Below are 27,446 nucleotides of genomic sequence, written 5' to 3' on the forward strand. Positions count from 1 at the left end.
AATAATTCCCTAATCAAAAAAAAAAAGGGAAATGAAATTTCTTCTTTCTTAGCTTATGCAGATAAGCTACTTACTTCGGCACGTTTTCCCATCTCGCCTCAGAACAAATCCATCACGGCATTGGCAAGTGTATGAATCATCATTATTAACACAAAGATGTTCACAGCCATGATTGATTGATTTGCAGATGTCTTTATCTAGGAGCAATTTAGATGTTGTTTATTATATTTGACTAACAGAACATTTAAAGATTAAAAACAATAAGATTAAAAGTGTTAAGTTCCTAATGAAATAAAGAATTTCTCCTTATTTTTACCTGTGGAAATTACAAATCAGAAGACCCATCTCGAACAGAATGTTTCTTTAGTAGAGCTCTAACTGCAAAATATGCAGAAGCATCAAATAACTTACTTTTACATGTTTTCTTATCTTCCCTCAGTATGAAACCCTCATAGCACTGGCAAATGTATGAATTATCAGTATTCACACAAACATGCTGACAGCCATGATCAACAGAATTGCAAACATCTTTATCTGGAAAAAAAAATAAGAGTGCCAGTGGTCAAAACAAGTCCACGAAAACATAGATTATACAGGAAAGCTTATATTAAAGATTAAATATACTTACTTCTGCATGTTTTTCCATCTTGTCTCAGTGCATACCCCTCATAACATCGACAGATGTATGACTCATCAGTGTTCACACAAATGTGTTCACAGCCATGGTCAACAGAACTGCAAATATCTTTATCTGAGAACAGTTAAGAGTGTTTGGTTAAAGCACATGTACAAATGCACATATTATACAGGGAGAAATAATTATTTTTATTAGGTCAACTGATATCATTAGAAAAAAATGACCAACAACTTAGGCAGCAAATTTTAGCACATGGTACCTTGTGGTTTTTGTTCCTGGTCATAACAGTTTGTCAACTAAAATAAACTATTTCTGTTCACAGAGTCTCTCACTGGATTCCAGAAGGTATAATAGCACTACTCCCGTATTATGATAGTAAACTATGAGAGCGTGGTTGGTTAAACACTTCCACAAATGTACCTACTGCAGATGAAGGATTACCAGTAATTATTACAGCACGTACTGCGGCATGTTTTCCCATCCTCTCTGAGCAGGAAGCCCTCGTGACACTCGCAAACGTACGAGTCGTCTTTGTTAACACAGATATGCTCGCAGCCATGGTGGACCGATCTGCAGATGTCCCGGCCTGTGAATGATTTTGAAAACATATTCACAAATGTGGATTTCATAAGGATGTTTCTGCAGTGAGACATAACAACCTCATTTTCCCCCCTTGCCTGATGCACATAGAAACATGTTCAACAGAGACCACTCACTTCTGCATGTCTTCCCATCCTCTCTCAGTGTGAATCCCTCATGACACTTGCAGGTATAGGAATTGTTAGCACTGACACAGAGATGTTCACAGCCATGATTGACTGATTTGCAGATATTTTTACCTGAGAATAGTTTAGAAGATAAAATTTTGTGTTAGATGAGGGCAGAATGTGCAAAGTCTTACAATTCTCACTTACTAACTCTTCTTTTTTTTTTTTGTAGCAGTTTTTATTGGAACCAAAAGAAGATATATCGTCATCTTTCTACCAATTTGCAATGTTGGTGCTAGGCAAAAATTTAGTGTTCAGATTACAGAATTTATAGTATTTCATGTGCCCCTAATAGGCAGATTAGTGAGCTACAGAGATTTACAAAGGCAGCTAAACGGCACATCTACATTTCAAGCAAACCTGATGAGAAATAGTTCTTTCCACAATCGTCTTTTTGTCTTCAGGAATGATTCTTTAATCCTCAGGAATGAAATAGTCATGCATCTTCCCCTGGAGTTAAATTTTGTAGGTGTTTATCATTCCCCTGTAAACTACAGTTGTCCAATACAAGCATGTAAATCTGAGTTAAACAGCTTTGGATCCACAACAGTCCAATCTGAGAGCTGTTATTTACATGGCACAGGCATTTAGGGAGTGATTCAGGTATATTAAAGTAGGCACCCACTGTTACTTTAGAAGCCCTAGAGTCTCCAAGGCATTGACGTACTCCTGGTAAATACAGCACCAAAGGGAACTGCGAGCTTCTGGAATCCCGGAGCATTTAAAATGACACTGGACTGCAATGTTTAGGCAATGAAATCCTACCCTGATAGGTTTCTTCTATGTGTTCACCAAAAATATAACACTGACTTGCTGAATAATAACTTACGTTTACATGTTTTCCCATCATTACGAAGCCTGTAGCCTTCAAAACACTGACAAGTGTAAGATCTGTCACCATTTACACACAAATGTTCACAGCCATGATCACTCAGAGCACAATAGTCAACTCCTGCAGAAGTAATTGGATTTATTAAAAAAATAGGAATGAATGAATCAATATCCTTTAACTCTAGTATTTGCATGTCATGTATGAAAGTTAATATAAACATGTTGATTGAGCAATAAATCAGTTCCTTATCAGCTAACATATATATACCTTGAGTAAAACGGAAGAGGACCTTGTGCTACGCGTTGTGTTGCCTGCTGTAGGTGGAGTGGAGCAAACTTACTTTCCCACGTTAACAGAGTTCAGCAGAACCCTCATGTCTCCAGACTTGCAAACTGAATTAAAACTCTGTTTAGAAATAATTGTATATAATAGGCAATGCCGAGGCCAGAAAAGCTACCTTGTACACATTCTTCTCTAGATAAAGTCTCTAAATGGTTTGATAGGAATGTGGTAGATCCCAGAACTCACTTGTGTGCCTGACCCAGCCACTGCGGCAGCAAGCAGAAAGCTCTCAGGGACCTCCCTTGGTTTTGGCTTGGACTTTGCAAGCTTTTGCAGAAAATTGAAAATGACAAATGTGGTCACATATGGTCCATTTTTCATCTCAAATTTCCTAATGATTTATTCTCTGTGCTACAAAAATGCAGATCCCTGGTATTCTGCAAGCAGCACTCACTACTGTCTATTGGCTGCACACAGAGCTCCACTCATCTTTACGTAATTAGTTGTCAGAGCAAAAATCAATTTATCACTCAGATGTTCCCACAGGCACCTTAAGATACTTGTGCCTGGTTATATGACACCAGAATTGTGATTCCCCACATGTTCTCTCATTAGCAGTAGCATGTATTAAGTGTTAATCCCTTCCATTCAACTGCTCATCCAGGACATCCAAGTGCCAAAACTCTCTTCATGATGGTCTAGAAAACTGGAGCTGAGGAACTGAATAAATCCTTTTCCTAAGGGGAAGTTCCTCCTAAAGGGAGGAGAGGAGTACATTGGCAAGAAGGGGAGCAGCTCCCTGGGGATGGATTTCATTGCACAGAGGCATTCCAGAAGGCACAGCAGTTTTAATGCTGCGTATGTATCTCCATCTAGACTGAAGAAAATCAGTCAGTGAAAAAACAGGACTATTTTTACTGCAAAGGAAATGGATCTTTCCATTTGCAAGCTGATAAAATTTTCAAAAAAAATGTTTGGTAGTTTATGGATTTCCAGTGGTTTGCTTAGATAAATGTTCAGAGAAAGTGTTTTAAATAGCCCCAATCCCTGTTACACATGCAATATGGGAGCTCTGCTCTTGCAGAGATTCCTGTTCACTCCTCTTCAGAGAGTGGCAGTAACAGACAGAGCAAAGTCTGACAAGATTTTAGGTGAGGCTAAAAAGGATAGGACAAAGGAAAAAACAAACTGTTTTCCCTAATTCGCCTCACTCTTCCTTACATCATATTTGTGCCTGAGCAGTTGCAGTTTGATTCCTGTTGAAACTGTGTTGCTGAAGGGCAAGAAAACCAGCAAACACTGGAGCTGCTGCAAGACTTAAAAACTCGAGAGATAATATCACCTCTGAAATCTATGGCCCAAACCCTCTCATCTGAAGGGACCAGCCCAAGAAAACTCAAGAGGCAAAATATACACATTCCTATTCACTCTTCTGGATGTATTTTTCCTGGAAAGCAGGGCATTTGGCTATTTGAAAAACTGCAGTGATTCTCAGTGATCATTTTACAAAGGATGGAGAGATGCCAGGACAACGTTTATTAATGCATTAACGACTCCAGGGCAAACTGTAAAGCCAGTGCAGTACCCCCCTCCTCCTCCTTCCCCAGACGACATGCAGTATTTTGGGGAACACCGCTGTCAGATGACCTGTTTGGCAGACACAGATGCCACACAAAAAAACTGTCCTCACCACCTGAGGATGGATAGGTCTTTCAAACCTTTTCTGAAAATGCTAGGATTTCTCTAAACATTTTTTCCAAGTCCACCCCAATACATTTTTCTCCACATGTCTGCTTTCAAATCCTTAACGAGGTACTTCTGAAATGCAGTATTTAAGAATAAATTGAAGGCCTGTCCTTGTATGAAGACAGAAGTCCTTCCCAGCTGAGCTGAGATGAAGGGGCTCTCACAAGACTTACGTGTGCAGGTTTTTAGGTCCTCATTGATGACAAACCCTTCGGAGCACTGACAGACATAAGAGTCACCGGTATTTAGGCACAACTGCTCACAGCCATGATTGCTTTCAGCACAGTGGTCCACTCCTATCAGTTTGTGTCAATAGTTGAAAAAAACCACGTTAGAGACTTAGGCACACACAGCAACACTGCAGTCAGCAAACCAAGTCTTTACAGACAAGGGGAAAAGATGAGCACAGCTCTGCGTTTCTGTCCTGTGCCCATCTACTTGAATAGTGTTCGTTAACTAACCACAGCTCCGTGAAATGACTGCAGCAACCCCACTTAACAAATAACACACCCGATGAAGCCAGGCTTCCCTTGCCCACAGCCACAACACAGGGCAAAGGCAGAACCCTGAGGTTCTGCTTCATCCATCTCCCTCCCCAATCAGGCTTTCTCAAAGGCAAGACTGTCTTTTGATCTCTTCCTGAGAGTGAAAGGGGGAATATTAGTAACTTCTGTAATTTCCTAAACGTCAGATTATTCCATAAACAGTGAATTCTTTTCTAACAGGATAAAAAAAATCACCAGTTCAGAACTTTATCCCATTCACATGGGCTATTAGTTAAAGTCTGGCAGCGGACAGATACAGGTTATGAGCGTGAAGAGTGTCTTAATATGTTCCTTTTCTTTGGTTTTCTGAGGAGAATACTTCCTCTTCCAAGTAAAATGGAGTATTTTTTGAATGTTTGTATGCGGCAGTTTGTATGAAAGAGAGAGAAAGGGAGTTGAATTTGGGTTTAAAATCTGTCTTCTGTCTCGTACAAGGGATAGCAAAGCAGTCAGGCAAGATACGTGCACTTGTGAATGTACTGTGTAATCTGCTGACTCTGGAAGTATAGGAAAAGCACATCTTAGGAAAAAAAGCTTTACACTGAGCTTCCTTGTAACATTTTATTGCTGACTTTTTAACAGCTATTTTTAGTTACACAGGACCAAATCACTTTAGCTTAACTTGACTGAAGTTACTGGAGTGCCCTCAGATACAAACAGAGCCTCATATGTCCCTATTTGCAAATTATTTACAGATGCAAGCAGACATGTCTGTAGCTATTTGTTTACATCCCCCCCAAAAGTTTCTATAGTTAATAATAATAAAGTATCTTAGCTTTAAATAATGTTATTTATTTATTAGTTTGCTTAACTAGGTAATGAGTTTGCAGGATTTCATCCAGATATGTAATTAGAGATAACGTTGGCTTGAACAATTGAAGCTGAGATTGAAGTTCTTATTAGTTAAAGCAAGTTCCAGCTGGAACAGCCTCCTTTTTCCATGAGTTTACTTCATCACAAAGACTTGTGTAACTTCTCAGAGCACAAGAAAGTGGAAAAAAGGGGAAAATGTTTTTTTTAAAAAGTTATCCTTTCTGAAAAATTCCATCTGCAATTTGGCACCATCTTTTATGAACACCTATACAAACGTGAATTTAACATTTAAATACTTCAGGTTCTCACATATAATATTTCAAGGAATGGAAGAGCCAGAAAGCTGCTAAGTGCCAGGTTTCAGAAACTATTATAACTATAAATTTAATTTAATCATTTAATATATGTATATGTAAAAATCATTGTAAGAGGGAAGGGAAGATAAAAGGGTAGAGGAAAGGACAGGAAGGGAAAGAGGATGTATTTTCTAAAGTAACTAGTATTGTGGAATGTTTTTAAAAACAATTCAATTTGTGATAGCCCAAAACATCTAATTGTTAGAAAGTGATGAGTCCTTTCTTCCTAAAAAGATCAAACCAAATAATTGTGTAATCAACATATAAAAAATATAACCATATTTCCTTAAGTATTGCTTTATCAGCAATGGTTTATTAAAAGAACCATTATCCTTGAACTATCTACTTTCCTAATTTTGCTAACTGAGTACTACCTTGTTAAAAGTATATCAGGGAAAAATGCAACCAGTACTTAGGTAGTGTGTTAAGAATGCAAAATGGCTCTCTGGGAGTAAGTGTCTTCTGAAAACTGGATGACTCCAAGTGGACAATTTTGTTGGGCGTTTCTGGTAGAACATTGGTCTTGCCCTTAGCAACATCCACATCAAGGAGGGCATTTTATCAGACAATCACCACCAGCATAACCATATGGATGGAGGAAGTCTGTACACATCAACATTAGTATTAGGTTTGTAGTATTAGTTTAAATAGCATGTAGCAACGGTGCAGATGTTTTAACAGCAAGCACTGCCTTTATGCTAGACACCTTGGCAGAATACATGTTTCCAGTTACTTGAATTATGGAAGATGATGCATTGCTTCTCTACTGGTAAGGGATCTGACTCGAGCATTACTTCACTAGTACTGGCTCTTGGTAGACTTTGCAGTACCACAGATTTACATAGCCCAGGGAGAGCTCAAAAGGGATCCGGGAGAGTTCTCTCCCTTTCACACCTCACCCCGCTACAGTAACTAGTTGCTGCAGTTTATGAGGAACACTCAGTTCTGCACGTTTTGCCGGCATGTCCTAGAGCGTCTCCAGGATGATTTGCATACAAGTGACTTTTCAGTGTTAACACATTCATGTTCATGGGTCACGCTGACCTCAAGCACAGAAGTTTACTTCTGTAGAGAGGAAAGCACTGAAGAGCTGAAGCCAACAAGGAAGCTTCAAAAAAAATGGCTTAGAAAAGCTCATGTTTCTTAAATCCTACTGGATTCTCTGCTCTGCTCTCTGGTTAAAGCAGTTATAGCAACTGATCTGATGGCTGTTTGCTCCTGCTTGGCTGGGCAAGACTTTTGACTCCCATATTCTCTGCTCCTGTAGTCATCAAAACTAATGCATCACAGGCAAGGAGGAATGCTTGGTGCTTGTTGACAACTATGTGTTCTTCCTGATTTATAAAGAGGGACCATATGCAAATGTTCTGATTTATTTTACAAGCTTATCTAACATTAGTCTTCTTACAAAAAGTTTGGGAATATGAGCTTGGTTACAAAATGTCACCAGATTTACAGCCTTATCCAAAGCCCTTTGAAATTCAAGTATCCCAAATGAGCATTGTAATTTGCCTTTAATTCACAATTACAGCCTTGGCAATAAATATTCTAGACAATTCTAGGTCTTTTGGTCTTATGCTCACCAAGCACATCCATTCTATAAAATCCTGAGTGTGTTAAAATACCATGTAATACAATACATGGTTGCAGGGACTGCTGTGAAAAAAAAAAGCACTTTGTAGACAGAAGTTCTTCATGAGAAAGTATCTTTCCAGTCCAGTACAGTTCCAGAAAGAGATAAACTCTATGAGAGCCTAAAAATATAATCATGTTGCTGTAGGTAAGCTTCCTATTCATAACATGTCAGTGATATAGTCCACCCCTTTCAGTTCTACTAAGTCAGCAGATCAAGCTTGTTCTTTTGACTGAATACGTGCTCCTTCTGCATAAAGAATATTGCATAAAAATCTGCTCTGACTCTAGGCTCGCAGTCAAAAGAGCTGTAACACAAAAGTCTTTCTGGAGTATGTAATATAGACTTTGCCTACACCAACTCAGCCAAGCAGGGTGAAATTTTTAAAACCAGCTGTTTGTGTCACTGCAAAACAAGGTCAGAATGTCTCAATAAGTAAGGAACTTCTTGGTTTTGAGCCACTGCCTTGCTACAATACTCCTCAGATTCCCATAAATCTCTTAAGAAAATATCTATATTCAGTCTAGTCCACAAAACAGCAAACCCTTCATCCTTCCATGCCAGCATGACTGGCTCAGGTTAAATTCAAGTTCATAAAGAAAGATTTCTTTCAACCTTAATTAGAGAGGAAACTTCCATCTTTCCAGAAAGGAAACCATTCACAGCAGGTTTAACAAATAAAAGCAGACAAACTTTATTATGTCCAAAGAATTACTCACTTTTGCATGTTTTCTTATCTGGATTAAGCGTAAATCCATCTTGGCATCGACAAAAATAGGAATCGTCTGTATTAACACATTCCTGTTCGCAACCATGGTTTTGCAGAGAACAATAATCTGGTCCTAAGTGGGAAAAAAAACAATAATTAGGTAAGAATAGCAGATAGCTCATTTACTTTTCCCTTGTATTTACCTTTCTAGGTACTATTTTGACTTCTCACCATATTGTTTCAAAGGATGAAAAGATAATGTTACTTTTTTACAAATAGCCATACTAAGCATACTCTGATGTGATATGCACATTATTTGAAGGAATTCTTGGAGAGCATATGTACGAAGTGAAGTACAGAAATGAGCATCATAAATATTCCTTGACATTGTACAGCTGAATCATAAAGTTCTCCCATTTATTTCCTAATTGATGCTTTATTTTACTCAGAGCAAGCTAGATATGATCTGTAATAAGTGCACAAGCAGGTTTGTAAGCTGCATTCACTATATCAAACCAGGACTTCACCAGGAAAGACAATATTTGAACATGTCTGAGATATAGTTCTCCCATTTAAAATGTTCACAAGAGGAAAGACATACAAATTCTAGCAACAATTTCCACTTGCATCGTAAGTATCCTAGAAAAGAAAGATAATTGTGCAGCAGTCATTGAGATCAGCACCACATGGGGTCTAACACCATTAATAAAGTCAAGAAATCTGACATTTACTTAGACATAGTGTCTGGCCATCACTTACATTACACTACTTTTACACCAGTGGAGTTAACTAACTAGTAAAAGAATAGTCTCAATCCATAACATTGCTAAAAATAGATAAACAACAGAAATCAAGAAAGTTATCTTTTTAAAGACAGCTAGAGACTTTTCAATACTTTACTGAAGAACCCTAACTGACATTCAGAGGCTTCTTTGTAATTTCAGAGATAATTTGCTTTCTGAGGCAGACAGTTCTTTTTTATATGCCTGGTGGCTTAATTCAACTAGCCTTTATGTACGGTGAAAGCCCTTGACAATAATGACAGCTATATTTTCAGGACAAACAAAGGGGAATGTGATTTTATAAGAAAAACTTGAGAATATTATCTTATCCCATATGAATTTGACTGTATATATTTTCTTTTCCAATACATATATACATAACAAAGAGATACGTTAGTTGCTTCCTAAAATAAATTCAAAGTAAGTTTTGCTTGAAGGGACAGAAGCGATAAAGCCACGTGTGTGCACCAAAGGAATACACATTCATAGAATCATTATGGTTGGAAAAGACCTTTAAGATCATTGAATCCAACCATAAACCCTTCAGCACCAAGCCTACTAAAACATGTCCCTAAGTGCCTCACCTACATGGTCCTTGAACACTGCCAGGGATGGTGACTCCATCGCTTCCCTGGGCAGCCTGTTCCAATGCTTCACCACTCTTTCTGTGTGGAAATTTTTCCTAATGTCTAACCTGAACCTCTCCTGGTGCAACTTGAGGCCATTTCCTCTTGTCCTATCAGTAGTTATTTTGGAGAAGAGATTGTCTCCCCTTCCTCACTACAACCTCCTTTCAGACAGTTGTAGAGAGCGATAAGGTCTCTCCTGAGTCTCCTGTTCTCCAGACTAATCCCAGCTCCCTCAGACGCTCCTCATAAGGTCTGGGCTCCAGCCCCTTCACCAGTTCGTTGCCCTTCTTTGGACATGCTCCAGCACCTCAGTCTTTCTTGCAGTGAGGGGCCCAAAAATGAACACAGTATTTGAGGTGCAGCCTCATCAGCACCGAGTACAAGGGGGCGATCACTTCCTTGGTCCTGCTAGCTACACTGTTCCTGATACAAGCCAGGGCATCCTTGGTCTTCTTGGCCACCTTGGCACACTGCTGGCTTATGTTCATCTGGCTGTCAAACAACATTTCCACATCCTTTTCTGCCACACAGCTCTCCAACCACTCTGCCCCAAGCCTGCAGCGCTGCATGGGGTTGTGACTGAAATGCAGGTCCCGGCACTTGGCCTGTTGAACCTCATAAAGCTGGTCTGAGCCCATCAATCTAGCCTCTCCAGATCAATTTCCTACTCTCAAGCAGATCAACTTTTCTTCCCATCTTGGTGTCTGCAAATTTGCTGAGGGTAGACTCAATCCTCTCATCCAGATCATTGATAAAAATATTAAAGAGGACTAGCCCCAGCACTGACCCCTGGGGAACACAGCTCATGACCATGGCCAGCTAGATTTAACTCCATTCACCACCACTCTCTGGGCCTGGCCATCCAGGCAGTCTTACATCCAGCGAAGAGTACATCTGTCTGAGACATGAGCTGCCAGCTTCTCCAGGAGAAGGCAGTGGGAGACTGTGTCAAAGGCATTAGTGAAGTCTAAGCAGACCATGTCCATAGCCTTTCCCTCATCCATTAGGTGGGTCACCTAGTCATAGAAAGAGATCAGGTTGGTCAAGCAGGACCTGCCTTTCATGAACAATGTTCATGCATTTTGGATCGAAATTAGTAAATCTGCACAGTGCTTTGTTGCATCTACCTGCTTGAATCCTTTAAAATTCTTGCTAATCCTTGCTAATATCCAACACACAAGACAGACGTATCTTGGGTAACTGATCATAAAGATGACCACAGAAGGTAAAAATATATATTATTAATCCTTTTGGAGCCTTGAGGCTATGATGATGGGAAGCCTACAAGCATATTTCATAGAGTTTCATTAACGCAGTCCAGGTTAGGGATGCTAACAGAAAGCCTCTACCAGCTGCAACTTGTGTGAACCTACACACAACTCAAACAGGGGCCTTTCCAACTCCTTATCCTGCTAAAGAACAACTGTGACTTGCCTCTCCTAATACAAGAAGGATACAAGCACCATCAGTCCTCTTGAAGGAAGCAGAAGCAAGGACTAGAGTCCTCTTAATTGTTAAGAGTCAGGAATTAACTCTACCTGCTTGACTGATAACCTGAAGTTGCTGCTCTCTTCTTTTTCTGCCACAGAAAGAGTACTCTACTGGTGTTTGGCAGGGCTCTTCTCATGAGCTATGTTCCCTGCATTTCATTCAGAGAAGGGTGGGGTCATTTCCAGTGAAAACTTTTGTAAGACAGGCATGACTGTACCGATCACATTTACATTTTCAAGCTTTTCTTTGCAACCATGAGTACTACAGCTTACTTTCTGTCTTGAAAGGAAAGATAAAATGCTGAGATTTTCACAAGAGCTGGAGCCCAAGGCATACGCTTGCTTGCTGATGTAGTAATCTGGTCTCACATGCGTGTGAGCCTTGGCTAGTTGGCAGTTGTTCCTGAGAATCAATATGTATGCCAAATTTGTTATGTTACAGGTTTTACATTTACAAACATTTTAAATCCAGCTATTTGAAGCTTCTTCCTTTAAGCTGTTTACACTGACTGAAAGCCAACATGATTCATAACATATGGAAGCTCGGACAGACTTTTGTTCTGAAGACTTCGCCTTTTAACTCTTACCTCCTGTAAGAATCTTAACTTTTGCAGTATTAAAAGCTGTTACTTTCTTCATGTTTTACTTTATTAGCAAGGCTCTGAAGACATCAAGTGCAACGAGAAGTGCCTTAATAAGTTTTATTTATGCTAAGATTCAGAAGATGCATCTTGAATGAGCTGGATTTTGCACAGTATTTGCTTGTCCTTCCCTGACTATTACTTTTGAATCAACCCCTGCAGCTATGCCTTGCCACTTCTTTTTTCTCAAATTGCAACCTGATGGTATTTTTTTACCTCGATTTTGATAAAATTTAAAGCATTCATAGCAAAACAAAATGCAGTTAACATGATCACTGTTCAGAGACTGACAGACTCGGTTCTTGCTTGAGCTATGGGATAAATATACCTGTGCCCGGGCTTGCAATTTGCTAATCCTCACTTGCAGAATAGCTGACTTGACTTTACCCCTTGTCCTGTCACTGGTCACCACCGAGAAGAGTTTGGCCCCATCTTCCCCACATTCTCCCCTCAGGTACTTATACATATTGATCAGATCTCCTCTAGGCCTTCTCTTCTCCATACTAAACAGGCCCAACTCGCTTACTCTTTCCTCATACGATAGATGCTCCAGTCCCTTAATCATCTTTGTCGCTCTGTGCTGGATGTTGTCTAGAAATTCCACGTCAGGAACTTCTAGAGGACTTATCGAGGACAAATCATTCTTTACCAACCTGACCACCTTCAAAGATGTAATGCCTGGCTCTCTGGACCAGTGAAGCAGAGGGGTATGTAATACAGTCTGACATAAATACAGGTCTCCACACTACATTATCCCTGGGATGTATGGGCTGGAATAATGGACTGTTAGGTGACATGAATATTTACTGGCTCAACAGCTTAAGTGGGTAGCAATAAATGGCTCAATGTCTGCCTGGTTGCTGCTAAGGAACAAGAGTATCACAGGGATAATATTGGGCCTCATATTGCTAAACACCTTCATCAGTGACAGATGATGACATGAAGCAAATCTGTGGATGATACTAAATTAGATACAGTGCCTGAAAGCAAATATAACAACTCTGGCACAGAGGAACTTACATAAACTTGAGTATAGGATCAACAGAAATCTTTTGAAGTTTAGCAACAAGAGCAGCAAAGATTTGCACCTGGAGTGGAAACCCCCATGATTTGTACAGACTAGGAGGCAACTCGCTGTCAAGGTGCAGCAAGGTCTGGGGGCTCCCTGAAGGACGGAGAGCCAGGAACCAAGGGGGATCTCTGTGGCAGTGGAGGCAAATCCAGCCCCAAGCACTGGGTGCCTCTGCAGCACCAAGGCGAGGCTGAGGCAGGGTCATGGTGGGGCTGGAGATCAACACCACTGCAGCATCCTGAGGCATGGACTGACAGCACTGGGCTGGAGTGAAATGGGGTCCTGAGCCTAGACAAGGGTGGGGAGATGCCATGGAGGAGGGCAGCACAAGGAAGACCTGGTGGTGATCTCTAGGCCCTGACACTGTTCCTAAGTGGCAGCTCTGCACGACTTTGAGGTTTATACTTGGTTGACCCCAGCGTGTGCGTTTCCTACAAATTACGCAAGCATCCATAGCAAGCAGATGGAGAGAAGTTACTATCCCCTTTTAATCAGCAGTGGGGAGGCTGCACTCGATGTATTTTGTCCAGCATGCCCCGCCCCCCCGGCCCCAAATTCAAGAGAATAAATTGAAGAGGGTCCATCAAGGACTTTCTGAGACTTAGGGGCATAGAGCCCCCCTAGAGCTCTCTCTAGAGGAGACAGCTTGAGGGATCTGTGCTTATTTCATAAAATCATAGAATCATAGAATGCTTAAGGTTGGAAGGGACCTATGGAGGTCACCTAGTCCAACCCTCCTGCACATGCAGGGTCACCTAGAGCATGTGGCACAGGACTGCGTCCAAGCGGGTTTTGAAGATCTCCAGAGAAGGAGACTCCATAACCTCTCTTGGCAACGTGCTCCAGTGCTCTGCCATCCTCACTGTTAAAAAAATTTTCCTTAAACTCCTGTGGAACATTTGGTGCTTCAATTTCCAGCTCTAGTTCTGTCAGTGCCCACCACTGAAAAGAGGCTAGCACCATCCTCCTCACTGCCTCCCTTGAGGTACTTATAGACACTGCTCAGGTCCCCTCTCAGCCTTCTCTTCTCCAGGCTGAACAGGCCCAGCTCCCTCAGCCTCTCCTCACAGGGCAGATGTTCCAGGCTCCTGATCATCCTTGTAGCCCTGTGCTGGACTCTCTCCAGCAGCTCCACATCCCTCTTGTACTGTGGAGCCCAGAACTGCACACAATACTCCAGATGTGGCCTCACCAGGGCTGAGTAGAGGGGCAGGATCACCTCCTTCAACCTGCTGGAGACGCTCTTCGTAACGCACCCTGGGATCCCATTGGCCTTCTTGGCCACGAGGGCACGTGGTCATGGTCATGGTCAACTTGTCATCCACCATGACACCCAGGTCTTTCTCCGCAGAGCTGCTCTCCAGAAGGTCGGTCCCCAGCCTGTACTGGTGTCTGGGGTTATTCCTCCCCAGGTGCAGGACCTTGCACTTGGCCTTGTTGAATTTCATGAGGTTTTTCACCGCCCAGTTGTCCAGTCTGTCCAGGTCCCTCTGGATGGCAGCGCAGCCCTCTGGAGTATCGGCTACTCCTCCCAGTTTGGTATCGTCAGCAAACTTGCTGAGGGAGCACTCTGTGCCTTCATCCAGGTCATTGATGAATAAATTGAACAGGACTGGACCAAGGACTGATCCCTGGGGGACACTGCCAGCTACAGGCCTCCAACTAGACTTGGCACTGCTGATCACCACCCTCTGAGCTCTGCCATCCAGCCAATTGCTAAGCCACCTCACTGTCCACTCATCTATCCCACATCTATCTATTTAGCCAGGTGAAGAACACAGCTAATAGCAGTCTACAATTACTGACCGTCCTTCCTGCCAGAGCCAGATCATATAACAAGGGGTAATGGTCATGACCTGTGGCCTGGGTGATTCAGGCTGGACATTAGGAAAAAGTTTTCACTAGGAGGGTAGTGCAGCACTGAAATTGGCTTCCCAGAGATGTTTTGAAATCCCCATCTGTGGAGCTTCTTAAGACCCAGTGAGACAAAACCACAGCTGACCTGTGGCAGTGATACTTCAAAAGGGAGGCTGAAGCAGATGGCCCCTAGAGGTACCTTCCAACCAATACGTACATGTGTTTATTCCTGTGATATAAGAGCAGCAACACATGGTCAGACTGCAAGTCTATATAGCTGAAGATCCTGTCTCCAGCAGTACATACCTAAGGCAAATATGTCTTTTCAGGACAAACCTGAAATATTGCTTTCTCAAAACACTCTCTCCATTTCCAAAAGTCTGTAGCTCATCAATTTAAACAGGTTAAAGTGGTTCATAGGATTAGACCACAAGCTAAACCCAATTCAATATAAATATTTATAAAACTATAAACATAAAATGTTTATATAGTTTTAAGGTCCTTGATCAGCTCAAACTAGGGGAGAAAACACTACTTAAAATCCACTTATTTAAACTGAGGGAATCAGTAAGAATTTTCGCTTGGGTATTGGAAAGCACCTACACTATACTAAGATAATTTCATACTAGATACATGTGGAAATATATGTGGAAGTATAAGAGAATTTAGCTAGTCTTTAACTGAGATATGCTGACAACTGGGCTAGTGCACATAAGCAACAAGCAACGTGAACTGCTGCCAGCTGTACTATGGCCCATGGTGAAAAGGTAAATTCAGCTCTCAACTTTAGCTATACAAAAATGAGGTATCTTGCATGGCAAGTCATATCCATACTTTCTGCACAGTCAGGAAAATGTAGGCACTTTCAGAAATATGTCACTGAGAGAGGTGCAAACAATCGCCTTCTAGTTCCTTGATGATCTAGTCTGGGTTAGATGCTTTCTTTAATACTGTTAAAATTAAGTGAACCATATCCACCACAATCTATTATACAGTCGATAGTAACACAGCCTCCCATCATAAAGATTCAAGTGCCCACAGGACTGTAAAACCTGCAGAAATACAGTGCTGTATTGATGCATTTTTGAGAAATAATGTTTGTTCACATCATTAAATAATATAGACCAAATTCACTGCTAGCAGCAGCTGTCTACATAAAGTGCTTACAGACACACACAATTGTTCTGTTTTGTGTTGTTTTATCAAGGTTCATATTTATAAAGAAAGGCAACTTGGAGTGTACATTCACATTTTCCCTTCACATTTCCTGGAATCAAGTTACGAATTTAACAACGCAGGGTTTTTAGCTTGATTTCTCAAAAAAGGGAAAACTTTGCAAGTGTATTTTCTGTCCTGACAGTTCTCCTCCACCCCCAACTCTACTAATGTTTGAACTTCTTAGCTCAGGATCAATCAAAGCTGAAAAAGGTCAAATACAAAGCTATAACCTGGTGGAAAAATGAAAGCTTGGTAGAGACTACTCAGGTCCCCACAGATCCCTTTGGCAAAAGGTATCAAAGAATGCACAACAGAACTCAGTACTCAGGAAAATTCATAGGAAAAAAGTAATAAGGTGAGGAGAGATTGCTTTCTAGAAACTTATCTAGGGAGATGATACTCTAAATGTAAAAGCTGGATCATCAAAAAGACTATTCAGGATAGAGCTTTTTGCTCTCAGTATCTGAAAAGGATACTGGCCTCATGTTAAGAGCTTCCTGTCTATAGAAGGGATCCTTGTCCTTTCCTCGGAAATCTCCCCAGAACCCTCAAACAATATTCATTTGATTTTATGACCTTTGGCTTTAAGGGAACTCTAACCATTTTTTATATCTAACATATTACCCTATGTCTTTGGGAAAAGAGGGACAAGAACTCCTGAGAACTGGAAAGCAGGAGAGTAAACTTTTCAGATTTAAACCTTATCATAACTTACTTCTGCAAGTTCTTTTGTCTGGATTTAAAATGAACCCTGGATGGCATCTACAGTAGTAGGAGTCCTCAGTGTTAACACATTCATGTTGGCAGCCTTGGTTATCCAATGCACAGTAGTCTACAACTGAAAAGAAAACAAGAGTAATAGGTACAATTAGAAAACAAAATTAGAACTGTTATATATAGAGATCATGCTACTAGCTGCAAACAGTATCTACAAAAGAGGGAAAAGCTGACATAATTTCAGATGACAGAGATTTTTTGAGTCCCAGGCTACTTCTCCTACCATATCACCAGCTGTCCAGTGTCAGGCAGGTTCTAGCCTTTCAAAGACCTCCTCAACATGTTTTCTCAGATCTGGAAACCATGCCTCAGTTAGGAGCTCTGTCCAGATGTTCACACTGTGGACCAGGGTGAGCCAAATCTGCCTGATTTAATTCTATCTTCTGTCCTAGAATTAGTTGAGGTTTGTTGCACCCGATTGCTCTACATTTTCTCAATTTCCCTCCATCAAGGGGTGTGTTAGGCATCAAGAGCTGCTCCAGTAGCCTGAACACGTTGGAGGCCATGGCAATGAGGACTGTCACGGAACACTCAACCTTGCCCCAGAACGATCCTATACAAAGTAACTGCAGCTATGGAGGCTGAGAGCAGTCTAGCACTATTGTTTTCCTTGTATGAGAGAAACAGAACATCATAGTTAGTCCAGTTGCTTCTAACATAAACCTACATTTGCAATATATTTTGCCACAGAGTAGAAAAGCAATTTTTTAGAGTTCATCAGACAAAAAAAAAGTTTTAAACATTTTTAAAAAGTTATTATTACTGTTGTTATCATTATTATTATGCTTTACCTGCAGCGTAAGCAGTTCCTTCACACAGGAAGTCTTAGAAGAAATTAAAGGCAAATAACGAAATGGGTGTCTTGTCCACAAAAAAAATGCCTGGCTCATACTGTGAAGCTTGCCTGATCCTTTCTGCAGAAGACAGTAATGCATCCAGCCCTCTTTGCCATTTGAGTAACTGAGTAATTTGAGTAATTACTTTATACTGCTGACTACTACTAGTATTCAAAGTACTTTTAAGAGTCAATAGTTTGTTTTTATAAAATCAGTTCTTTCTTGCTGAATAAAGACAGATACTCTGGTGTGCTAAGTCAAGGCCAACCAGTCAGGAAAGCAGATAATTCATTTAGTTACTGTGAACGATTTTTTTTTAACCCATTAGAATACTGGATTTGAATCAAGTCAGATTGGACTGCTCAGTCAGTACCACATGAGCATTTTTCTGGCAAGTGCCTCCTGTTTACAGACTAAACAATTTCATATATAAAACATCAAGGATAAACACTTTGAGGGTATAATTTATCATACATTTATATATAATATGCCATACAATTAGTCAGATTTCCTCTTAAATTAATTCTAACCACATGCCTATTTTCAAGTGGTTTAAAAGACACTTTAGCAAATAGATGAAGAATGCACCATGTCTTCTCCCTAGGTCTGGGAAGAGCCTGTATGATCTCTCCATAAACTCACCTCTGTCTCTGCATGCCCTTCTGCCACAATAACTGAAACCGAACAACTAATGACAATAAAGTTGAAAAATAGCGGAACAGGTTTTGGATTTTTTTTTTTGGTCCATGTCTGAGCAACTATCACCCTGAACACTTTCAGATCGCAATCTCTTCCAGCAAGGGACTTTGCCTTCTTATGTTTATGCATCTGCTAATGTGCTGTGGACACAAATTAGAGAATAAATAATCCATATATATAGTATATTTTTACAGGCTTGCTTTACTCTATGCATATTCAATGTTGGGAGCTCTTACAGAAGTAGGTCCTCTGGCCTCCAATAGTAATGAGCTATCAGTATAAACAAAACCTTTTTACTGACACTGTTAAAAAGTAAGAACATGTTCTTCCCTGTTGCTTTTGGAGATTTTTTCCAATATCTTTTATATACAAATTACCCTAATTCTATGCAGGCTTAGCCTTGCAGATTTACACTAATAATCAACCTACAAATTCATTTCAATTCATCATCCAGTTTCATCTTGATGGCTTAGAAGGCAAACTTGGCAATGCATTTAAGTCAGCTAGTAAATTACTTGTCCATGAAATTAAATTGTCCTAGAAAGACTGAGAAGAATTAAAAATCTATACTTATTATATTGAAGCATTGCAATCCTTTACTTTGTATATAGAGAATAAACAGTCTGTATAACACCAAAGCAGAGTAATATTTTCCTCATTTTTGTTAACTGTTTTACTGTTTTCATATTTCTGTACTGACTTGTGAGATATACAACAGAATGCTAACAGTTAGAAATTTCACTGTTTTTAATGTTAGGCTATGCTTGTTTCAACTAAAACAAAGCTTCCAAATGATGAATTAGTGATATTTTTAGCAAGAAAGCAATTAGTTCAGTTGTCATCTTTCCATGTTTGTTCCACCCTGTTTTCCTCATTTGGAATTAGTTGTTAGTGATGAGAGACATCTTTTATTTCTAGTTTCCAGTTTTGCACTCGGGGTGGTTACGTCTCCCGCTCTGATCCATGGTCAGCATGGAATGCTGACCGTATTTTCATTTTACGCCTTTAATATTTATATAGTTTTTTGGGCTTGAGACGAATGAAGCAAGCTAAGCATGAGAGAAAGCCTAGGAAGCAAAGGGAGCACAATAAGGAAAGGCATAAGGAGAATTAAAAAAAAAAAAAGGGGGGGCGGGGAGTAAAGGAGATTCATGGCAGACTCTGTAAGTAGTGTAAGAACCCAGAAACCAGCTGTGAAGGCAGCAGTGCAAGGAGTGCAGGCAGATGCCAGCAGCCCAACCAGTGTCAGGAGAAGAGAGTCCAAGCCCTGCAGCTCTACATCTGCAACTCAGAGAAAGTCTAGTCCCAGTGCCAGGAAAGACAGGGCAGTGTGTCCAGGAGCGCCAAGAAGGTGGGGAGAGTGGGACGAGGACAGGGAATTCAACGTGTCCAGCAGGACCAGCAGTGCATACTGGAGAAATGGTGGCAGCTCAAGACTTTATCTGGCAGAGTTTTGTTCATGGGAAGGACAGTTGGCATGAAAAGCTGATTAAAATGGCTCAATGACAGTACTTCTGTTCAATTTGCATTTTTTTTTTCATGAATGTTTTTGTCTCTAACACTGAGACTTACTGGCCCTTCAGGGGTCACTTTGAACAGCTACGTGGTGAGCTGCTGGTTTTGAGACTTTGTTTATTGCCATGCAGGTAAAAGGCTGAGCAGTGTGTCACCCAGGCAGTTAGCACTGCCTTTGATCCTTAACTGGAGAATGTAGCCTGAAAAGAGGAGGAGAACCTAACAAACCTGCCTCTGAAATGGAGCTTTGCACTTTCTCATTTCCTTTTCTGGCATTAAAATTGTAGATGTGGAATTCTCTCAGAGAGGAACCACTGGCTCTTTGAGATTTGCAAAATATGTATGTCCTACTGAAATTCTCTCTTCATTATCTGGATGAAGAGGAGAGAATAACCTTAATGAAGTCAACTGCTTTTTGCAAAATTATTGTTATATTCTGATGTCTCTGGTATATGTGTGAATCAAGATGATCTTTCCTCTTATCCCGCTCATTTCATAAGAAGTCATTCACAGAAATGAATTGTTCACTAGCTTAAAAGTAACAAAAAGCAAAAGTTATTGCTACTGTTTCGTTAGTGTACGTAGTCTTATTGAAAGATTTTCCAGTGGTTCATTATTTATCGGGTATGACATTTGCATGAAGCTGGACAATTTCATGGTAGCACATTCTTTGAAAAGTCTCAAGTTGTTCAATATTGAAAAGTCAAATTCTTCAGACTGACAACTAATACGATTTGCAGACAAATTAACATCAAAACTGAAAATCAGCCAGACAACCTTTTCCCATTATGGAAATGTAGAGAGGCTGAATTCCACATGTGTAAAACGTAATTGATGTATATTGAACCACTCGTGCATCATTTTGAAATGAAGAAGTTAAATAGTCAAATAAATGGTGCAAATACAATTGAAAAGTACTAATTTGCTTTCAAATTACAACTAATGGTGCCTGTTATTGCAAGGAAATGAAACCATGAGTTCATGATTTTTGTCAAACTAGTTAGAAATGAAAAATAATCAAGTGGAGAGGAAAGGCAGCTAAAAAATGCAAGATGTCAAAGTGAACCTATACATGAGCTGGATTTAAAAATAATTCAGAATGGCTGAGAATTTGAAAGCAGTGAGAAGGTAGGGTGGAATGGGGGAAAAAGTAATTAAAAATTTTAAAAATATTATTTAAATAGTTATGAAAAATTAAAGATGTATTACACCTCCAAATAATACTCTGCAGAATTTGCAAAGAAATGATTAATAGGCCAAAAAAAGTGCCATTGAAAGAAATTTAGTAAATTACATAGAAGTATTTTTAAGGTTATTTTTAGTTAAAACTTAAAATTTTAAGTTTTGAATTAAAAAAAAAACCTACCAAAGATTTCACCATCATTTATTTTCATTGCTACTGCAAGAGAAGGTTGTACAGCCAGTAATCAATGAAGACTTGTGATATATACTACTGTCAATATAGAGGGAAGTAAGCCGTGGTAAGTTAGAAACTAATTTAACGTGAGATGCTTCCAGAGAATGTGCAAAATAATACAAGTAGTGGGGAAGTTGAGATGCGTGGTGATAATATATGATTATATAATCTATTATTTATTGTATTATTTATATTTATTGTTATTGTAGTCACCAGATGACCTTAAGAAATGGAAAACAATCATTCAACAAACCCCATAATCTCTCAACAGATGGTACTAATGGAACTAGTATAAGAATACCACATCAAATTTTAGTATGCATATTTAAATGTATTTTAAAATATGTTGTTAAATGTAGAAAATATCTTTGGCTGTTAAGAATTTTTTGATTTAAAAGAGAGAAAATAGTAGTAACCACCGATGGCAAACAAGTATGACTATTTCAAATCCAAATTTATGATAGAAAACAATTATGGATGAAAAAAAAATTCCAACAGAAAGTATGGATTTTCTGTCTCATCAAAGGAAATAAATATATGATTTATCTGAACACCAGTAAAGGTCACTGGGATTAGTTGCTGTTATTGGATGAACATCTTGGGCTATCAGATGCAGAAATTTGGGAAAGGGCATCTCACCTTAAAAGCTTTGAAACAGCCATTATTAGCTACAATTTCAAAACAATTTAACTTCAGAAAGCAAGTTCTTAAAATGGTACATTTAGAGCCAGGCTGAGTATTTGCTATGAAGTGTCAAAGCTGCACATCATGAAGTATGGAGATCAATGTCACAGAATCACAGAATGGTTGAGGTTGGAAGGGACCTCTAGAGATCATCTAGTCCAACCCCCTGCTCCAGCAGAGACACCCAGAGCACGTGGTACAGGGTGGCATCCAGGTGGGTTTGAAGATCTCCAGAGAAGGAGACTCCACAACCTCTCTGGGCAGCCTGTTCCAGGGCTCTGTCGCCCTCACTGTCCTCTGAAGGGTACGTACATGATCCCCATCTACGTTTGGGTGACAGCGAAACCCATGTGCTTTCAATGTTACAAAGGCCACAAAAATTGTCCCAGTTGTGCTGAGGCTAAATTTTGCTGTGGAGAGTAAACACTGAGGAGGGTATACTGAGATCATGAGCCTACAAGTAAAGGAAACATTCAGCAAAAAACACATATATTATCCTAAGTCTAAAAAAGCCTCAAAAGCTCATTTGTGTGCCCCATGTGAAGCTACATGCAGAAAGCTCACTTCCACAAGCTGTCATCCATTTTCCATCTCAGAATAGGATTATTCTGCAAGGAATAACCCGGGGACGGCAACAACAGACAGATTATATTATGTTAAAGTTCTTCAAAATGTCAAGAGAAAAACAGGCTGTGGGAAGCAGCTTTTCCTTGTAATAAGAAAAGCCTTGTGGTGGCCTTGTGGTAGGACTTGGGGCCTAGAATTCACTTCTATGGGATTTGAGCATATGTTTGAAATTAGCATGTATTTAAGTGCCTGTAAAGAATAGCTAACAAATAAGGACATTTCTTTCAAGGACTCATTAGTTTTTTTCTGTGATTCGTACCAGAACGCAATTGTTTTTCTGAAATATAGCACATGATGAAAAATCTATGAGAAGGGTAATAGTCTGACAGACCAAATTATTCCAGAAAATATTTACTGTGTATAAATGGGGAAAAAAGTGAACAGTGAGATACTTATATGTTAATAGAGAGGGAAGTATGTTTTGTGTTCAAATATTATTACATTTTATTTCCACACTTTCCCTTCTGAGAAGTAATTCTTAGAGCTGATGTTTATTCTTTGTTGCCTGTAGTACAAATTAAAGGCAAAAACATGAGTTCTTAAACTTTTGAAGTCATCTGACTGAGTAGAGATTGAAAGTTCTCTTAGTATGTCTACAACGTAAATGAGATATGGGAAGGAATTGTCCACTTCCAAGTTTTTACACATTCAGCATCTGTCTGAAGATGCGCTATCTTGTTTGTTTGCTTTTTAATGGACACCCGTATCATGCCAGTACATTGCTGGCCACCTACATGGATCTAGAATAAAACACTAGGTGCTTTGTTTCAAAATAGCAATTTTACTTTCTGAGTGAAATTATTTGGCACTTTTTTTTCCCCAGACGTGATGCATTACTAGAAAAAGCCTAGGATCATGCCAATATGCATCCTTCCTCATCCCACACTCATGTGGGAGAAGAGCACTTTCCTTAATCGCCTACAGTGAAACTGAGCGTGAATTTATATTGAATTTCCCTTTGTTTTGTGTCAAGAAATAAATGTGAATTGCTAGGCGTATACTCACCAATACAATTCTTTCCATCTGCAGCAAGCTCATACCCTTCATAACACTGACAGACGTAAGAGCCAGGCGTGTTCACACAGATCTGCTCACAGGCATGTTTCTCCACAGCACAAAGATCCTGAGCTACAAAACATAATTCCATTAGTATGATTTTTTTTTCTGACCTTCCATGTTGCATACCTAGACTATGGATTGAAAATAAACTTCAGGAAATCATAAAAGGTCTTCAGAGATGAGCTCTTTTTAACATGGAATATGTTAGTGTTCTGTCAAATGGTGAAACTTTTATGCCAGGAAGAACAACCACTCAAAGCTTAGGAGTCTGTTCCTTTAGCTAATGGCAATGGTTATTACTGGGCCCAGAACAGTTGCTTGACTGCATCTTTCCCCCCAAATTTTGAAGGACATTCTTCATTTTTTTAAATAAATATTTTTATATGTTTTTTTTATGTTAAAAAAATCCTGAAGAGGAGGATAGAAAAGGAAAGACTAGGAACCCAGAGGACTGAGAGTCTTGGGTATCTTTAATTTTTGAGTTTTATCATGAAAAACACCATCACAAGTCCTCCCTCTCCCCTCCATGCAAACGTCACATCAGAAAAGGGACTATAATAAATGAGGTCAGTCCTAGTGAAGCACATTTGTCTTTCTTTATGACAGACTAAAGCTATTGGAGAACCCCAAGTTTTCCCAGTGAAATCTGTGGAAGGCAGAAGCATTTGTGTTGCTCAGGATCAGACCCAAAGAGTGCTCAACACATAATTATTGTTTACAGCTACAAAAAAAAGGCTTTTGGGACAGGTTTGAGGAACCTGGCCAAAGAAATACACATTTTCTTTTATAGCTGTGTGCTTTGTATCAAGTGACATGATGAACAGTATAAACAGTCCTTTAACTCTCTTGTTCCAGTATAAACACCCACAAATAGATAATTTTGCAGCTTGTTCCAGCCACATTTGTTCTTTTGTACTACACTGTGTATTAATGTGTATTAAAACTATCTGGAGAAGGATCTTAGTGATTAAGTTAAACAAACATACAGAGCACAGAACACATGATTACAAAATAGTCTCTGCCTGACAAAAGCCACTTGTCTCTAGAATCAGAAAGAGCTCTGTTAGACATTAACCTTTTCCAAGATAAAATATGATTTGCAAAACTCATTGAAAGAAACAAATCTAATTGTTGGCCTGTCCAAAATGACAAATTTAGAAATATAAGCATTTACACTCTAAATGCAAGGTCATCTGGGGAAAGTTGCCAGTTGCAAGTGCAGCTTCCCATATGTAAAATAAGCAACAACCTTCAGCTCGGTTCATTTTTTGGTGAAGGGAGCTTTGTACACCACATGTCCACAGAGATTCAAGTATTATTGAAATGTAATTATAAATCCAAATGAATGCAGTTGAAGGCCCCACTTGGGATTCTGACAACTGTCTCTCTGAAGACCTATAGTGACCTATAGACCTATACAAATTTTGTTAAAAAAAGGTGTACACAGATATAAATATGGCATACCTAGTCTGCTATTAATAGGAAGCAAGTTAAAGCAGATAAAATAAATCCTGCTTACTAAGAACATATCTAAACTTCAGTACAGTTTGTTATTACAAACTATAATTAAAGTCAATTACTTAAAACTGAAAGAGTCAGCCCTTTTTAAGGAGGAAATGAGTATAATACATAAGACTTCTGAAATTATTCACTGAAAGGTTGTAAAATCCTTATATTACAGAGGTTAGGAAAATTTTTCAGAGTGGCAAGTTATTTCACAGTTATCTAGTATGGGGTTTGTTGTGCCTTTCTATACCATTTGGTACTGGTTGCTATCTAGACCAGATACTGGAATCTTTAGACCACTGCCTGTCAGAAAATAAAGCAGTGCTTTGTTTGGTTATTGTTTCATTCTTGAATGTATTACACCAATAAAATTCAATTTTATCTACTTATAGTGCACTTCTGAATAGAGTCAGGTGTAAAAATTAACTTCATGTGTTTTAGAAAGGCTTATGAGAACTTTATCATTTGCAAAAAAAAAGACATATAACTTTGCTATGATCAGCATTAATTCTATACTGAGCTCAGTCCTCTTTATGAACCCAACTCAAAAGATATGTAATATAAGCACATTTTGGGAGTGTGTGATAGAAAGGAAGTTAAAAAAGATAACATACTGCTGCAAGTCTTCTGGTCAGCATTCAGAATGTATCCTTGTTTACATCTGCAAACGTAGGAGCCAGGGGTGTTTATGCAGAAATGATCACAGTGATGTTCAACTATACTGCACATATGGGGCACTGAAAGAAGAAAGATAAAGTCTATTAATTGCTAGGATTAATTTCCTATGGTCAGAACTAGATAAAAAAGTTTTAAAAAAATTTACTGTAGTCACTTAGAAACATAAATTAAATTTCAACACTCAAGAAAAAAAATGGAAGCTTAATCCCATAACTGGTTTTGAAAAGACCCCTTACTAAACAGCAATACATATTTGTTTCTAACAGCGGCGTGCACATAGATATTTGGTTGACAGCAGGCACATATTTTTGGGCATGGAATTACGTGTGCAGTGGAGATATATGCAACATAAAATTTTACAATAGAGTATCTGGAGACACTAGTTATTTGGTGGTTCCAAGAACACAACGAAACAAACCTACCACAATTTCAAATTTTGAAAACAAATAGACTTTAAATACAAACTGTTCTAGAGAACATTTAATTTCTTGAATAAAGAAAATAACCCTAAATCAGAATAATAAAGTGTAACGACTAGAGAACATCTCGATGAAGAATCTTGCGTATTTAGTTATTAATGCTGACAGTCATATGAGCAATATATGACTACTATGTATGAGGTAATGTATCTACAAGGCTCAGAAAGTGGGAGCCGAGCACTACTATACTACAGAATAAAACTCTTCTGAGTTAATTTTTAATTTCTTTCCATTTTGCTGTAGTAATTTTAATTTCTTTCCATTTGTTGCATGTAGTAAAATGCAACAGAAGAGACTACAGGAAAGCAAAGGATTAGTGGACCAGCTTGGTCATATTCTTTGCTGACTTTCTTTTTTTTTTTCCAGACCAGTATATTAAGAAATTGCCCTGATATTTTCTTTCCACTGGAGCTTCGCTTGTATGTCATTTCTATACTATGTATGTAAATTCCTTCCCAAAGAGCACTGTGTAGAAAAAACATGTATTTTGTTCAATAAAGAGCTAAGGATTGATACCTTCCTTATTGTCCCAGGTTGTCAAACCTCAAAATTTATGGAAAAGATATTCAATAGTCATCTTCTTTTAACAGACACAACAGAAGCCTGATAGATAACTTAACATATGGTATAAGTGGTACTTATCTAAGAAAAAAAAATGTGGTCTTGAAATACTATGTATCCAGTCTTTGGAATGGCCACCAGACTTACGCATTTATTACTACTAAACAAACTACCACAATTTCCAATTCTCTCAATCAGCCATTTGGAACCCATCATTTTCTGCCAAACTAAAACTCCCCAGGAACTTCTGATTATGTGAATACAGATCAACTGGAACTTCTTGTCTTTTCCTTTCAGTGTTCTGTTGTTCTGAAAATGAAGTTCATGATCTCTAATAAGTTTTAAACCTAAGTTTTCTCCTGGCTGCTTTTCACTAGCTTTCAACATTGGGTACAGTTGATTATAACCAAATGGGCATTTAGGGGATCTTGATAGTTTTAACTTCATTTCTGTTCCTCCCTTTCTGCAACGCGAAATGGGGATGACGCCACTATCACAGGCCAATGATAAAAACTATTTGTTCCTGTCTGCTCCATCCCAACTTCTCTATATTTCCCATCCTCCTTTCATTCAGTCTTCACTACCTTTTCCACATTTAT

At 39.1% G+C, this 27,446-nt stretch overlaps 1 protein-coding gene across 2 annotated transcripts in view; it reads right to left on the reverse strand.

Annotated features, from left to right (window-relative positions):
* The window catches only part of MATN2 (matrilin 2), a 59,344-nt gene that overhangs the window by 16,044 nt on the left and 15,854 nt on the right, over window positions 1-27,446 (reverse strand). For both annotated transcript variants that reach the window (XM_088533621.1, XM_088533622.1), the window contains exons 3-13: window positions 25,744-25,866; window positions 23,570-23,692; window positions 16,725-16,847; window positions 8,331-8,453; window positions 4,438-4,560; window positions 2,234-2,356; window positions 1,354-1,476; window positions 1,101-1,223; window positions 629-751; window positions 412-534; window positions 75-197 (exon numbers count right to left, since the gene is read on the reverse strand). In XM_088533621.1, the coding sequence (XP_088389747.1) occupies window positions 75-197; window positions 412-534; window positions 629-751; window positions 1,101-1,223; window positions 1,354-1,476; window positions 2,234-2,356; window positions 4,438-4,560; window positions 8,331-8,453; window positions 16,725-16,847; window positions 23,570-23,692; window positions 25,744-25,866 (1,353 nt within the window). The remainder of the gene's footprint in view (window positions 1-74; window positions 198-411; window positions 535-628; window positions 752-1,100; window positions 1,224-1,353; window positions 1,477-2,233; window positions 2,357-4,437; window positions 4,561-8,330; window positions 8,454-16,724; window positions 16,848-23,569; window positions 23,693-25,743; window positions 25,867-27,446) is intronic.

Source organism: Tinamus guttatus, unplaced genomic scaffold (genome assembly GCF_059628265.1).
Source record: "Tinamus guttatus ecotype Peru unplaced genomic scaffold, ASM5962826v1 Tinamus_guttatus_pri_ptg000510l, whole genome shotgun sequence".
Classification (NCBI taxonomy): Eukaryota; Metazoa; Chordata; class Aves; order Tinamiformes; family Tinamidae; genus Tinamus; species Tinamus guttatus.